This window comes from Oratosquilla oratoria, chromosome 30 (assembly GCF_046742065.1).
Source record: "Oratosquilla oratoria isolate Oo_2021 chromosome 30, ASM4674206v1, whole genome shotgun sequence".
Lineage (NCBI taxonomy): Eukaryota > Metazoa > Arthropoda > Malacostraca > Stomatopoda > Squillidae > Oratosquilla > Oratosquilla oratoria.
The window spans coordinates 51,610,366-51,626,132 of NC_134806.1; the positions used below are offsets into that span (position 1 = coordinate 51,610,366).

The 15,767-nt window shown below is 39.3% G+C and overlaps 1 protein-coding gene across 3 annotated transcripts in view; it reads left to right on the plus strand.

Annotated features, from left to right (window-relative positions):
• Gprk1 (G protein-coupled receptor kinase 1) overlaps positions 1–15,767 on the plus strand; it is a 154,075-nt gene that overhangs the window by 20,884 nt on the left and 117,424 nt on the right. For 2 of the 3 annotated variants that reach the window (XM_076213053.1, XM_076213052.1), the window contains exon 3: positions 8,110–8,186. The exons of the other annotated variant lie outside the window; for it this stretch is intronic. In XM_076213053.1, the coding sequence (XP_076069168.1) occupies positions 8,123–8,186 (64 nt within the window). In that variant the 5' untranslated portion in view covers positions 8,110–8,122. The remainder of the gene's footprint in view (positions 1–8,109; positions 8,187–15,767) is intronic. 3 annotated transcript variants of the gene reach the window in all.

Sequence of the window (15,767 nt, forward strand, 5' to 3'; positions counted from 1 at the left end):
TTATTAAGCTGGCTTTGTATAGATGTTTTAATTTTGCGTTTTTGATAGTATGTTATAGATGGGGTACTTGGAAATGTATGTATATATATATATATATATATATATATATATATATATATATATATATATATATGTGTGTGTGTGTGTGTGTGTTTGTGTGTATAATGCTGGAACAGGATATTGAGTTTAGGTTGGCGGTGATGATGTAACGTCCACCAAAGGCCCCGTGTCGAAACCAGCTTAAGCCTAACCAGACTTAACTTGCTTGTGTCTTAACTAAGGTTAGGAGGTCAGTCTTGTGGCCTTGGTAATCTTTGGATTTAATACTGTATATGTTATTTATTAATTCGTTTATTTGTTTAATTAATTTTTTAAACACTCGTTTATTTTGTATTTTTATTATCGTTATGTTATTATTATTATTCCTATAATTTTATTATCTTTATTATTAATTTTATTATTTTATTGCGAAAAGTGGACTCGGAACTGTTGGTACACCTGACTACGAGTAGCGGATGTCGGTTATCTGTGCGCGTTTGATAAAGAGAACATACCTAGGATTTATTTTATATGTCACATTTATTTTAAAATAAGCTCGATATATAATACATTCCATAATTGTACATTATGAAATATAATGTATTACAATGCACTTATCTCATGTCGATCAACGGAACGTTTCTTAGACTCATTCTTACAACTTCCAACCATCGCGTCGGAGTGAAATATTTGTTTTGATGAAATAGTAGAATATGTTTGGGTATATATGGATTTTTTAGATTATAATATATATATAGATATATATATATATATATATATATATATATATATATATATATATATATATATATATATATATATTTACTGTATATATCAAAGCCATCCTGAGTCCACTAATGAACAAGGCCTCGTTCATAGCATTACATGATTCACACGAACGCGCCAGCATCTGCCACGTCACTCCTGCAATCTTCTCCATCTCGTCTCTCCACTTGTCTGGTCTCCTCTTCCACGCTTCCTATCTCGCGGCGTCCGTTCCATCGCTCTATCTCTATTTTTCTGAGAATTTATAGACGGGGTGCACATGTAATAGAGATGGATGAATATTTAATCGTGATATTTTCACCATTGCCTCCATCTAATACAAGTCTTCATTATATTTTTATTTTGTATTGTTTACTATTTTTTGTTTTGCTTATTGTATTTAAGTTTCTATGATTTGTGTATTTATTGTATTATTTGTTTAATTTATTTTATATATCTTTTATTAAGGGGTTGCTTCTATATATGAATTGTGTGTTGGAATCCATTATTGGTTTTGATCTAATAGTAATTTGAAATAATATCTCCCAACGGTTGACATGTCAATTTTTTTTTCTAGTTTATTCTATTATTTTATTTTCTGTACGTAAGGCAAAGTTTACGGTCGATGTGGTTTAATTATTTTGTTTTTCGTCACCTGCCCTGGGTTTTATTTTCTATTTTAATTTTTAATTTTTATTTGTTTTCGTTTATATGTCACGGGAATGTCAAGATATGCATCTTATTGTTTATTGTTTTATTATTAATATTTATTATTATTATTATTATTATTTTTATTACTGTTATTATCATTACTACTATTGCTGTTACTTCTAAACATTAGTACATAATTCGTATCGTTATTTAGTCTTGAACATTCGTACTGAATTCCTGGCGACGGACAGAATGTCTCTAGTTAAAATGTGTGGGATGACACATCTAATTTCGGGTTAATTTAAGAGTTTGAGTTTCCAAATAATCCGTAATGTTTCTTTGTAATTATCCGTGAGAAAATGTGATATGACCAAGTTTAGTAAAATTTATCTCGTCATTCTGGGAAATATGTCCCATGTGTATATGTATGCGACGTCATTTTGTGCTTGGCGGGAATTAAGAATTGGGGTTGTAATTGTTGACCGAGGTTTCAAGGCTTTATTCGGTGAAACTTACGTCATTATCATACTTCAAAATATATGTGACGATTCACCTCTTCACCGATTTAAAACAGTGGTTCACGGTGATTTGCTGCAGGGGCGATGACGTCATTGTCGTCTTTAGAAGCGCGCGTTTTGTGACGACGCCGATTTTCAACGGTTTTGAAAATTAAACTGAAACTCAGAACGGTCTAAAGTTTTATTTTGCAAAGTTATGATTCAATGAGAGAGAGACATAAGCAGATTATAGAGGATTAAAAAAGTGCTGATCAATTACTGGGAGCCGTTATTGACACTTGTAAGACCGTCATGCATTGAAAACACATTTTCAGAAACCCAAGGTTGTGTTCGCTTTGAATTTGCGTTTATTGCGTAATATTTATTTGTTAATTTTATTTATATATTTATTCATGTAATTCATGCTTATTTATTCACCAGTATTTTTATTATGATGAATGTATTTACTAGGGGCAGGATGTGGGGAACAAGGGAAATGGTGAGAGGCATTTGATAAAATAATTATTATATCTTCCTGTGTTTTCAAAGCCAATTGACGGCTCGAGTATGTATATATATATATATATAATATTGTATGATAGAATTTAAATTCACGTAGAAACGAAACGAAAGTGAGAGAGAGAGGGGAAGGGAGAGTGAGATGGAGAGCATGAAGTTTACGATGTAAGTTACGACATCGCGGGAGTGGGGTCTTAAGTTACGACCTACGAAATGAGGTTTTATATATATATATATACATATATATATATATATATATATATATATATATATATATATAAATAGTCTGTATATGTGTGAACGTATATACAGGGCCCCTAAAATATACTCAAAGTACATTTGAGCACTTTAATAGGACATGGTCTATATTGTTGAAAATGTAAGAAGTATTGGTAATGATATTGATCTTGTGAGTATTGGCAATGTATTGATATGTAGAGTTAATATGATATACCATACTGTCAATATTGAGAATACGGTTTGTGTGTGTGTGTGTGACCATGGTCCGTAGGGGTGGCAGTACAGTCCCTGTGCAATCAGGGACTACCGCTTTGAGGTCCCTGGAAAGGGACCTGTGATTAGGAAGGATATTAGGGGATCTGGGAGCTTAGGGGCTAATAGGGGACAGGTGTGTTTAGGGAAGAAAAGTGGATATAAATTAGGGACATACAAGTAATTAGGGATTAGGGAAAATGGATAGAAATTAGGGACATATAGGTAATTAGGGATTAGGAAAAATGTATATAAATTAGGGACATTTAGGTAATTAGGGATTAGGGGGGATGGATATAGATTAGGGACATATAGGGATTAGGGTAAGTAGATGTAAATTAGGGACATGTAGGGAATCAGGGATTAAGTCTAGGGACAGCTAATTAGGGACCAGATAAACTATAGGTAAATTAGGGCCGTTGCTAATCAAGAATAAATTAGGGAGCTCAAATTAGGGGACAGATTAAAGGAAGCTAGGGAGAAAAGGGCCCAGGTATATAGATGCCCCCCCCCCAGGGGTGGGGGAGGAGAGGGGGGGAAGGCATCGACCAGACAGGTGAGGAAGAGGAGGAGGAGGCGGAGGCTGGGGAGGAAGAGGAGGAGGAGAAGGTTGGGGAAGGGAGGAGGAGGAGGCTGTGGGGGAAGGAAGGATACCTGGAGAGCAAGTGGAGGAGACCTCGAGGACAAGTGGAGGAGACCTGGAGAGCAAGTGGGGGAGACCTCGAGGACAAGTGGAGGAGACCTGGAGAGCAAGTGGAGGAGACCTCGAGGACAAGTGGAGGAGACCTGGAGAGCAAGTGGAGGAGACCTCGAGGACAAGTGGAGTAGACCTCGAGGACAAAATGGAGGAGACCTCGAGAGCAAGTGGAGGAGACCTCGAGGCTGGGGGAAGGGGAGGAGGATGAAGCTGGGGGAGGAAGGGAGAATGGGGGGTATTAGAGGGGGAAGGGTTTTGAGGCTGGGAGGGGAAAAATGCCTCGTCTCCTCCGAGGGGTCACAGACGAGAAATTTTTTATATATTTTTCCCCCTCCCTCCCCTCTCCCCCCAAATCGAAAAAAAAACAATTGTCGATATTCCCCGACTGATGCTATTTTTTTTTATCTTGTTCTGTTTTTATTTTAATTGATCGTATTTAATTTTGTTTTATTTTTTGTGTTTTTTTTATTGTTTTTGGAGGTGGAAAGTACGCGGTAGGAACGTGAAAGCTTTATTGACATCCTCACGACGCCATTTTTGTTTTCGACCGTTAGACATTCCACGAATTTAATAAAATCATCTAACGGCAGGTAGAATATGATTTACACATTCAATAGTCCTAAGAATATTTTCCCATCACTTTATTCAAATTATATCGATTGCCGATAGCCATATTGTTTATATACAGTATGTATGTTTGTGTATGTGATTGGTAGAACAATCCTATCTGAGTGAGAAAGGTATTTATTATTATAATTGTTATTATTATTGTTATTATTATTATTATTATCATTATTATTATTATAGTTTATCGACAATTATACTAAGGAAGATATTAGGTTCAATCTTCGTCGAGAAAGAGAGAGGTTATTCCTACAGGAGAGAGAGGTTCCTACTCCTCCTCCTTTTCCTCCTCCTCCTCCTCTTCCTTCAAGAGAGGAAGAAAGGTTCCTCCTTCAGGAAAGAAAGATTTTCTTCAGGAGAGTCTAGGTTCCTCCTCCGGCCTCTTCAGGAGAACCGAGGGGAGGAGACCTCGAGGACAAGCGGAGGAGACCTCGAGGACAAGTGGAGGAGACGTCGAGGACAAGTGGAGGAGACCTCGAGGACAAGTGGAGGAGACCTCGAGGACAAGTGGAGGAGACCTCGAGGACAAGTGGAGGAGACATCGAGGGCAAGTGGAGGAGACATCGAGGACAGGTGGAGGAGACATCGAGGACAAGTGGGGGAGACTCCGCCGCGAACTGGATTTAGACTTTGGAGGTTAACCCGATTTGTAACTCAACAGAGTTAGTGACTTGGCGGAAGTCGAGGGGATGGCGGTTCGAACCCTGCCGCCGGCGAGTTGGACCAGGGGCATGGGTCTTTTCGTTCCGGGGCACAAAGTTCTCTGTAAGGGGCACCATCCTAGCCTCCTATGTCGCTATCTTGTCAGGGACGATCAGTCGCCGGTTGTTGCTGGGTTTTGTCGGGAGATGGCCCTCTCCGATGTCTGACCCGCAAAGCTGTCATGGGTTGGTGTACTCTCTCTCTTGCTCTTCCTCTCTCCACCTCTCGAAGTTGCTCTCTCTCTCTCTCTCTCTCTCTCTCTCTCTCTCTCTCTCTCTCTCTCTCTCTCTCTCTCTCTCTCTCTCTCTCTCTCTTCCTTCTATCTCCTATATCTCTTACTCTTTCTCTCTTCTTTCTAGCTCCTATTTCTCTTACTCTTCCTCACCCCACCTTTATCTCTCTCTTTTCTCTCTCTCTCTCTCTCTCTCTCTCTCTCTCTCTCTCTCTCTCTCTCTCTCTCTCTCGTCTGGTCCAGGCGAGGCCCGCTGCGTGCAAATGGACTTTGCAACTTGGAATCGCCCGAAGGACAAAAGAAACAATATTGGTTCTGTTTCATTCGGGCTCCCCATTTTTTTTGTGTTTTTTTTCCATCCCATCGAATTATATGGTAACGCTCTCTTTTGCTCTTTTTCGTTTATGATTATTTATTACTTCAAATGGCATCGAATTATATGGTAACGCTCTCTTTTACTCTTTTTCGTTTATAATTATTTATCATTTTTAAGTTATCGAATTATATAGTAACGCTCTCTTTTACTCTTTTTCGTTTATAATTGTTTATTATTTTTAAGTCATCGAATTATATGGTAACTCTTTTTCCTCTTTTTTTTTCATCTAACTCTTGTTTTCCTGTTTTCTCGGGACCCGTGGCGCAGTGGTAGAGTTTCTGGCTGCCACTACGGTGGTCCGGGTTCAAATCCCGCTCAGGGCTGAAATAGTTTCAGTATCGCTGCGCTCCGAGTCGTTACTCCAACTCGTGGGCGGGGAATTCGGGGTGTGTGTAAGGTCACAGCGATACCCATGGATTGGTCATACATGAGCTCTGGGCTCTCTTCCGGAAGGGAAATGGCTGTCGATCACGAGTCCAACACGTGAACCAAGACCATGGTGAATCACACATGTTAGAAAAATTGACTTCCTTCATTAGAAGTTTCTTAGTTGAATAAAATTATTGATAAAGAAATCAAAAAGGTGTTTTATTTTATTTTTTACAGGAAATAATAGAAAAAAAAAGATAATTGAAAGCTAAATTTGACTGACGGGACTCCACGAGTGTAGGTTAGACCCTGTTCTCACTAGCGGTTTGAACCGCGCGGACCCGGCGGTGGTACCACATAGTGTGAACGCCTTCATTGACTTCCATTGTAATTGAACCGCTAGTGTGAGCAGTCTTAGCGAAGTAGATTTATTTATAATACATGTATATTTATTAATAATACATACATGATTTATTGATAATTTAGGCATATATTGTTGGAGAATACAACAGATACAATTGATACAACAGATACAGTAGCATAATGCAATATTTTGTGATTTTTTTAACACAAGTTACCCAGAATGGATTGAAGCACTGAAAATGACATGAAAACATTAGAATAAAATTTCTGTGTACAGTTAGTCTTTTTTATTTCGTATTTACACAATGTAATTAATATATATTTTTTCTTTTTGCGTTTGTTTGTCACGTGGGTCAGCTGTTTTTGTCCGACAGTTATATTTTAGTGTTTATGTCAGTAATGGCAGTTTAATACACTCGCCAGCTTTGTTTATGAAATTGAAAAAAATGTGATTGTACGGTGCTCTCTCTCTCTCTCTCTCTCTCTCTCTCTCCTCTCTCTCTCCTCTCCTGTATCTCTCCTTTCCCCATCTCTCTTTCACTCTCTCACCCTCCTCCCTCTCCCAGTCTCTCTCTCTCTCTCTCTCTCCCTCCCTCCTTCGCTCCCTCTCTCTCTCTCTCACTCTCTCTCTCTCTCTCTCTCTCTCTCTCTCTCTGTCTCTCTCTCTCTCCCTCCTCCCTCTCTCTCTCCTTCCTCCCTTCCACTCTCTCACTCCTCCCTCTCTCTCCCTCTCCGACTCTCAGGTTGAGATAAATGTTAAAAAAAATGAAGTTGAATATTTTTCAGTGTATTTACAGGTTAGAATCTGTGTTGAAATAACAAATTGTGTTGAATGTTCAAATATCAACGTTTAATTAACATTTATTCATGTCAATATATTAATGGATTTTGAATTTTAAAAATATGTTAAATATTGTTTAGAATGTAACATAATTCATATAAAATGTGCATTGATTTTTGAATATTTGACAAATATGTTGAATATTATTTCAATTTTATATTAAATTCCGTTTTATTATTTGATAAATGCGTGTTGTTGTTTAGAATTTAACATTTGATTAATATCAAATGTGTTCGATTATTTTAGTAATTTGTTAAATGTGTGTTAAATATATCGAATTTAACTGTGCCTTGCTGCATTGCTTCTGACCCAGGGCAGTGGGTGGGATACACTTATGACCCGTCATCCACGAGGAGCTAAGAGGAGAGGGAGGGGAAAGGGTGGTGGAGGAGAGTGGGTGCTGTGATATATCAAACCCCCTAGCATGTTATATTTGTACCCCTAGAGGGGTAGATTTATCACGGGTTAATGTTTGTGCCACAAGTTGCTGAGATTACGTAATGCAAGGCGTGATATATTTGCCCCCCAGAGGGTATATTTATCACGGTTTGATTGTAGTTGATCTGCAAGTTGCTGGGAGTGATTATAATACTAGCATTATGCTGTGATAACTCTACCCTCTCCCTCGCGTTACATTTGTACCCCCAGGGGTAGATTTATCCCGGGTTACTATTAATGCTAAAAAAGATGAAGACATGGCGTGAAATATATATATACCCCCGGGGGGTAGTTTTATCACGATTTGATGATATAAACGTGAAATAGCTACTCCCCTACTCGTATTATATTTATACCCCCGCGGGGTAGGCCTAGTTTTATCACGAGTTGATGAGAGCATGTGGCAAGATGAACATGTGTAGATAAATTAGATTTGATATTTTTCGTTTGTGATTTTAAAGATAATGTAAATATAATTAATGTTTTGTTTTTTTCCTTTTACAGTGTACGAAGTGTGATGCACAAGTATTTGGAAAAGATGAACGAAGTTAACTTCGACAAAGTCTTCAACCAGAAATTAGGTCAGTATTCTTCTTTTCTTTCTTATGTCATGTCGGACTCTAGGGGAAAATACCCTAAGGGGGAAAATCCCTCGTAGGGAGAAATCCCCCTGGAAAATTTCCCCAGGGAAATTTACTCTGTAGGGAAATATTCCCTAGAAAAATTTCCGTTACGGAAGAAGACCCTAGGAAAAAATCCCCACGGTAATTCATTTCAAAGGAAGATAATCCCCTGGAAAAGTTCTCCCATGTAAAAAATCCCACTGGAAAATATTTCCCTAGAAAATATTCTCTTTGTTGCATTTAATTAACCCGAACGAATTCTTTTTGGGATTTTATTTTCCAGTGAATTTTTTCTTTTCGGGGATATTTTCCTTCGCGGGCTGATTTCCTGCCACCTAGGTCAGGTCAGGTCAGGTCAGGTCACCATGGCAACGCGAAACTAACGAATAATTAAGCAAAGAATTTTCGTTCTATGCAGAGGACAAAAAAGCTGTCCCTACATAGCGCAGTACGGGATCGTTGCCATATGTCTAAAGGGCATGATAATAATAATAATAATAATAATAATTTATTAGTATTATTATTATTATTATTATAATTATTATTATTACAATTGATAACCCTAGCAGAAATATCACTAATAAAATATTGATAATGGTAATAGGATAATTGTATGTATGCCAATAATAATAATAATAATTGTTATAATTGATAACGCTAGCAGAAATATCACGATAATAATAATAGGGAATAGTATGTATGTATGTATACCAATACTGATAATGAATAATGATAATAAAAATAAAAACTATATTTGAAAGTAATAGTAACAAATGGTAGTCATAATGATAGTAACAATAATGATGATAATGAAAAAAATATAATAGGGTAAATAGTATGTATACCAGTAATAATAATGAATTGTAATAATAAAAATAAAAACCATATTTGGAAGCAATAGTAACATGGTAGTCATAATGATATTAACAATAACGATGATAATGAAAAAATATAATAACTATATTTGGATGTAATAGTAACATAGTCGTAATGCTAGTGATAATAACGATGGTAATGAAAAAAAATTATATAATAATAATATTATTATTATTATTATTATTATTATTGAGTATTCATTGGAGTGAGGGAGCAGTGTATGGACCCCCTCCCCCTTTCCCCCCTCTCCCATCACCCCCCTCTCCCCCCTCCCCTCTCCCCCTTTCCCCATCTCCTCTCTCCCTCTCCCCCTTTCCCCATCTCCCATCACCCCTCTCTTCCCCCTCCTCCCCCTCATTATTTCCTCCCCTTTCCATCTCCCTTCGCCCCCTCCTTATCATCCCCTCCCCCTCTCCCCACCCTACTCCTCCATCTCCTCACTCTCTCCCCTCCCCCTCTCCCCCACCATCCCCTTTTCCTCTCCCCAACCCTACTCCCCCATCCCCGACCCTCCCGCCCCTTTCCCCTATCTCCCCTCTCCCCATCTTCCCCCACCCTACTCCCCCCATACCCTACCCTCTCCCCTTTCCTTCATCCCCCACCCTCTCCCCTTTCCCTCATCCCCCATCCTCTCCCCTTTCCCTCATCCCCCGCCCCCCGCCCTCTCCCCTTTCCCTCATCCCCCGCCCTCTCCCCTTTCCCTCATCCCCCGCCCTCTCCCCTTTCCCTCATCCCCCACCCTCTCCCCTTTCCCTCATCCCCCACCCTCTCCCCTTTCCCTCATCCCCCGCCCTCTCCCCTTTCCCTCATCCCCCGCCCTCTCCCCTTTCCCTCATCCCCCACTCTCTCTCATTCCCCCTCTCCCCAACCCCCCTCCCCCCACCCTCCACAACTATCCCCACTTACTCTCCCCCTTTCCCCCCTTTCTCTCAAATTACGTAGAGGGGACGGCTTCTCGAGAGTTCATTAGACCTTTGGGGGGAGGGGGAGCCAGAACCCCCCCGGGGGGATGGAGGGGCCCCCCGTGGGACCCCCTGTGGTGCCCTCCAGGACTGAAGAGGTTTATTAGATGATGTGCGAGGCCGGGAGTGGCAGGATAGAAGCGCTGGCGAGGTATTTATTTTTTTTTATTTTCTATTTTTCCTGTTTGTCTTTTCGTTTGTTTATTTTTATGTAATTTATTTATTTTTTATTTTTGTATTTTTTATTGATTTATTAATATATATATTATATATTTTTGTTTCTGTTTATCTTTTCATTTGTTTTTATGTAATTTATCTATTTAATTGTTTTTGTTATTTCATGTATTTTTGTTTTCAGTTTTTGTTTATTTGCATTTTACTTATTTATGTAATTTATTTATTTATTTTTATATTATGCTTTTTTAGGGGTGGCCTCGTGGAGGCAATTTGTAGGGTGACCTGATTTAGCATAATTATGCTAACTTAAGCATATCCCCACCAGAAATAATATTGCATTAATAAAGATATAACAGAAGCCTACCGTGTTAAGAGGAATTTTTTTTAGCATAATTTAAGCTAACTTAGCAAATTCTCGTATGAGAAATCTGGTCACCATGGTGCAGTGTACGGTAGGGGATGCTTAGCTACGTCATTTATTATTATTATTATTATCATCATCAATATTATTATTTATATTATGAAATAACGAAGCCCATGATAGGGTAAGGCCTGTAAGTTGCGATAAGCCGCTGTTTTTATAATTATCGTATTATTTATTTTATTTTTTTATTTTTCTTCTTCCTCTTCTTCCTCTTCTGCTTCTTCATCTTTTTCTTCTTCTTACTCTTTTTTTTCTCTTTTTCTTCTTTTCATATTATTATTAAATCCCCACGATAATTCATGATTGTTTTTGTTATTGTTATTATTATTATTATTATTATTTTTCTTATTTTGTGTCTGGGCTCTTATTGGACAATGAGGTATTTTGCTGTGGTCAGAGAGAGAGAGAGAGAGAGAGAGAGGCTGAGACAGGTCAACGGAGAAAGAGAGGTGGGAAAGAGAGAAAGGCTGAGAAGGATAAGCGGAAAGAGAGAAAGAGAGGGAGGCTGAGACAGGTCAACGGAGAAAGAGAGAAGAAGGACGGGAAAGAGAGAGGTCGGAAGGAGAGAGAGAGGCTGAGACAGGTCAACGGACAAAGAGAGGTGGGAAAGAGAGAAAGGCTGAGAAGGATCAGCGGAAAGAGAGAGAGAGAGAGAGAGAGGGAGGCTGAGACAGGTCAACGGAGAAGGAAAGAAGAAGGACGGGAAAGAGAGGTCGGAAGGAGAGAGAGAGAGAGAGAGAGATGACGTGTTAATATGCTCGTCATCTATAAATAAATAGATAAATAAGCAAATAAATGAATAAGCAAATAAATCGATTTCTTACTAGGAAGTCAATCGGTACAAGTCGTCCACGGGATTGAGACGAGTTGAGATTGAAGAGGTGAATTGGCTTGAAAACAAACATTGGGGAGAGGGATGGATGGATGGATGCAGGGGGAGGGGATTGAGATAGATCAAAGGAGAGAGGGTGGGGAAGAGAGATGGAGAGTATTAACGTGGAAAGAGAATGGGGTAAAGAGAGAAAGAGAGGGGGGATTAGGGACGAAAAAAGAGAGGTGACAGGTGGGTTTTTATATGTTTTATGTGCACATACACACACACACACACACACACACACACACACACACACACACACACACACACACACACACACACGACTCGGTGGCGCGGTTGGTAGAGCGCTGGACTGCCAGCACGGTGGTGCTCGCAGTACCTGGTTCGAATCCTGCCCAGGGCCGAAATTATTTCGGTAACGCTGCGCTTCGGGTCGTTACTCTGACTCTCGTGGGCGGGGAGTTGGGTGTGTGTGTGTAAGGTCATAGCATTACCCATAGACGGGTTATACGAGCTCTGAGCTCTCTTCCGGGAGGGAAGTAGTTGTCGATCACGAGTCCAACACGTGATCCAAAAGACCAAGGTGAACACACACACACACACACACACACACACACACACACATATATATATCCCCCTCTCTCTTTGTCTCTCTCTTGATCGATAGATATATATGATATAACGTATGTTCTATATTGAGGATTATTTCAATAACAGGCGTTAGTTTGGGATTGTTTTATGAAAGAAATAAAATAAGTTTGAAAGATGAGGTAGAGGCAAAGAATTAAGAAGTAAATGTAATACACCGAAATGTTAATGTAGTCTTCGCCTATGGTCAGTGTCCTTGTAGGACATGAATAATAATTATTGCTATTATTATTATTATTATTATTATTATTATTTTATTATTTTCATTAAATCGGCGACCCCCCCCCCTCTCCGTCCCCTCATGCAGAAAAGGAGAAGACGGGGGGAGACCCTTCAGGCTGCGTCAAATTTTGCTCACACATACTACCTCACCCCACCCATTCCACCTCATGCATCACATCATCATCCATATAGAACCATTCTCCATTCACCCGTCTTGTCCTCTCCCGTCCTTCCTCAACAGACATTCCCCTCTTCCCCAAAGCCCCTTTTACCCCATCCATCCACCTCATCCTAGGTCGACCCCTCATGTTCACTCCTTCCACCTCTGCCTTCCACACCTCTTTTACTAATCTTTCTTCACTCATTCTTTCCATGTGTCCAAACCATCCCAGTACTCTTTCATCCACCCTATCTCCCAGCTCCCTTTCCACCCCCGTTCTCCTCCTCACCTCCTCATTTCTCAATCTATCCAGCCTAGTAACCCCTATCATACTTCTCAGACACCTCATCTCAAACACATTCAAACTCCTTCTCTCTTCCTTTCTTATGTTCTATGTTTCTGCCCCATACAGTGCTATCGGGACAACCATTCCTTCATACAATCTCCTCTTAGCTGTGAATGTGCTGTGTCTTGCTGCACTGCTTCTGACCCTGGGCAGTGTATGAGATGCAGGGATGACCCGTCATCCAGGAGGTCCAAAATAAGAGGGGGGGGGGAGTGTAATGGAATGGGTGGGAGTGGATTTTATACCTTTGTTTTTTTTGGCTACCTCCCTTATAATGGGGAAAACCTTTGGTATATGTATGTATGTATGTATTATTATCTTATAATTTTTATTGATAGTTATTATTATTGAATTATTATTATTATTATTAATGTTGTTACTTGTTACTATTGTTATTGTTATTACTATAATTATTACTGTTATTAATTATTACTGAGGTGAGCATTAAGGGAGAGCGACTGGAGGAAGTGGATAGTTTTAGATACTGTGGCAGGAAAAGGTGGAGTGAAGGTGGAGGTAGAATGTAGATTGAGAGAAGCGAGTAAATGCCTTGGTGGATTAAAGAATGTAATGAGGAATAGACATTTGGGAATGGATGCTAAGAGTAGACTGTATGAAGGAGTGATTGTGCCAACAGCACTGTATGGGGCGGAAACATGGAACATAAGAGAGGAAGAGAGAAGGAGTTTGAATGTGTTTGAGATGAGATGTCTGAGAAGTATGATGGGGGTTACTAGGCTAGATAGAGTGAGAAATGAGGAGGTGAGGAGAACAGGGGTGGAAAAGGAGCTGGGAGATAGGGTTGATGAAATAATATTAGGATGGTTTGGACACATGGAAAGAATGAGTGAAGAAAGACTAGTAAAAGAGGTATGGAAGGCAGATGTGGAGGGAGTGAAGATGAAGGGACGTCCTAGGATGAGGTGGATGGATGGGGTGAAGGGGAATGTCTGTTGAGGAAGGACGGGAGAGGACAGAAGACGCGTGAATGGAGAATGGTTGTATATGGATGATGATGTGATTGCATGAGGTGGAATGGGCGGGGGGATGGGGGTGAGGTAGTATGTGTGAGCAAAATTTGACGCAGCCCGAAGGGATTTCTCCCCGTCCTCTCCTTTTATGCAATGGGGGGACGGAGAGGGGGGATCGCCGATTTAATGAAGCGGCCTTGCTGTGGATGTGCTGTGTCTTGCGACACTGCTTCTGACCCAGGGCAGTGGACAAGGTGCAGGGATGACCCGTCATCCAGGAGGTGCTAAGATAAGAGGGAGGGTGGAGGGGTGTGGAGTGTATTCAGGGATGGAATGGGTGGAAATGATTTTATGCCTTATCCTTTTTGGCTACCTCCCTTGTAAGGGGGAAGAAGCCTTGGTATATGTATGTATTGTCATCATTATTATTATTATTATTACTACAGTATTAGGATGACATTTTTCTCATTCCCTCCCTTTTCCTCTTTCTTCCATCTCCTTCCTCTCCTCTTTATTACCCATCTCTATTTCCCTCCTCCTTCTCCTCCCTTCTCCTCCTCCCTTCTCCCCTTCATCATTTTATTCCCCCTCTTCCTCTTCACTCTCATCCACTTCTTCCTCCTCTTCCTCGAAAGAGTGCGGTTGTCTGCTTTCTTTGTATTTAAACCCATTTTTGTTATATGTTAATATGAATAATATTAGATAAAAGATAGTAATTAGATAATAAATTAATTCGATATCTAAAATAATAGTAATTGATAATTGATATCTTTATCGGGGGTGATAATGAAATTACAATGATGATGATGATAATGATGACCTTAATGTACGTAATAATAGGACATTTTATATATTTTTAATAGAGAAGGGGGATGGGGTAACATTTGATAAAAGGCATTAGTGCAGATTAGATAATTGTTGGGGGGTACATTTGTTAAAGATAACATTTCCTTTATCTACAAACTTACTTCTAATCAGATAATATATCACTCCTTGGGAGTTCTATGAAAACGATCAGTTAAGTTATCACTGGGAAGATGCTGTGGGCTCAGTCATTGACCTGACGAAGAGAGGCAACGGCTCTTTAATAACTGCTCTTTATTTTGAAATATAGACGAATGGGTTAAGTTAAACTAGGTTAAGGTAAAATTGGTTAGGCATTCCTAGGTTGACTTCAGACATCTGAAATTGGTTAAGACAAATAAAGAGAAGGGTGGAGTGAGGTACTCTCTAAGTCCCGCGCCGTCTCCTCTTTTCCGTTTTTTTTTCTATTTCTTTAGCTCTTTTCGTGTTTTTAGCTCTTTTGTCGCTCTTTTTTGTTATTGTTTTCCTCTGTCTCTCGCTCTTTTTTCCTCATTTTTCGTGTTATTTTTTGTTCTGTCTCGCTCTCTTTTCGTGTCGCTATTTTTTTCTCTCTTTGCCCTTTCTCGCTATGATTATTTTCCTGTAAAGAGTGGAGATACACCCCACATGACTTTAAATCACGGGGAGGGGGGTAATTTGATCACGCACGGGGGTATTTTTTTTTTTTTTTTACCACGCAGGGGGGTAAGAAAATTATATGGTGGGGCAGTTCCTATATCATGACTGAAATTTGGTTATTACATTTTGAATACGATGAATTTGGGCTGCCCCAATTTATACATGTGGGTAGAATTATATATATATATATATATATATATATATATATGTATATATATATATATATATATATATAATATGTGTGTGTGTATTTTTCCATGGTTAAATGTGTAGATTTTTTCGCTTTTTTATATATTAATTTATTTTTTATTATTTGATATGTTCGTGTATTTTATATTTTTTATTGACCTTTTGTTAATTCCGTATTATTTATTGTTATTTGATCGTTATTTTTTATTTTTATTTACTTATTTTCAAGATGTGGGGTATATATATA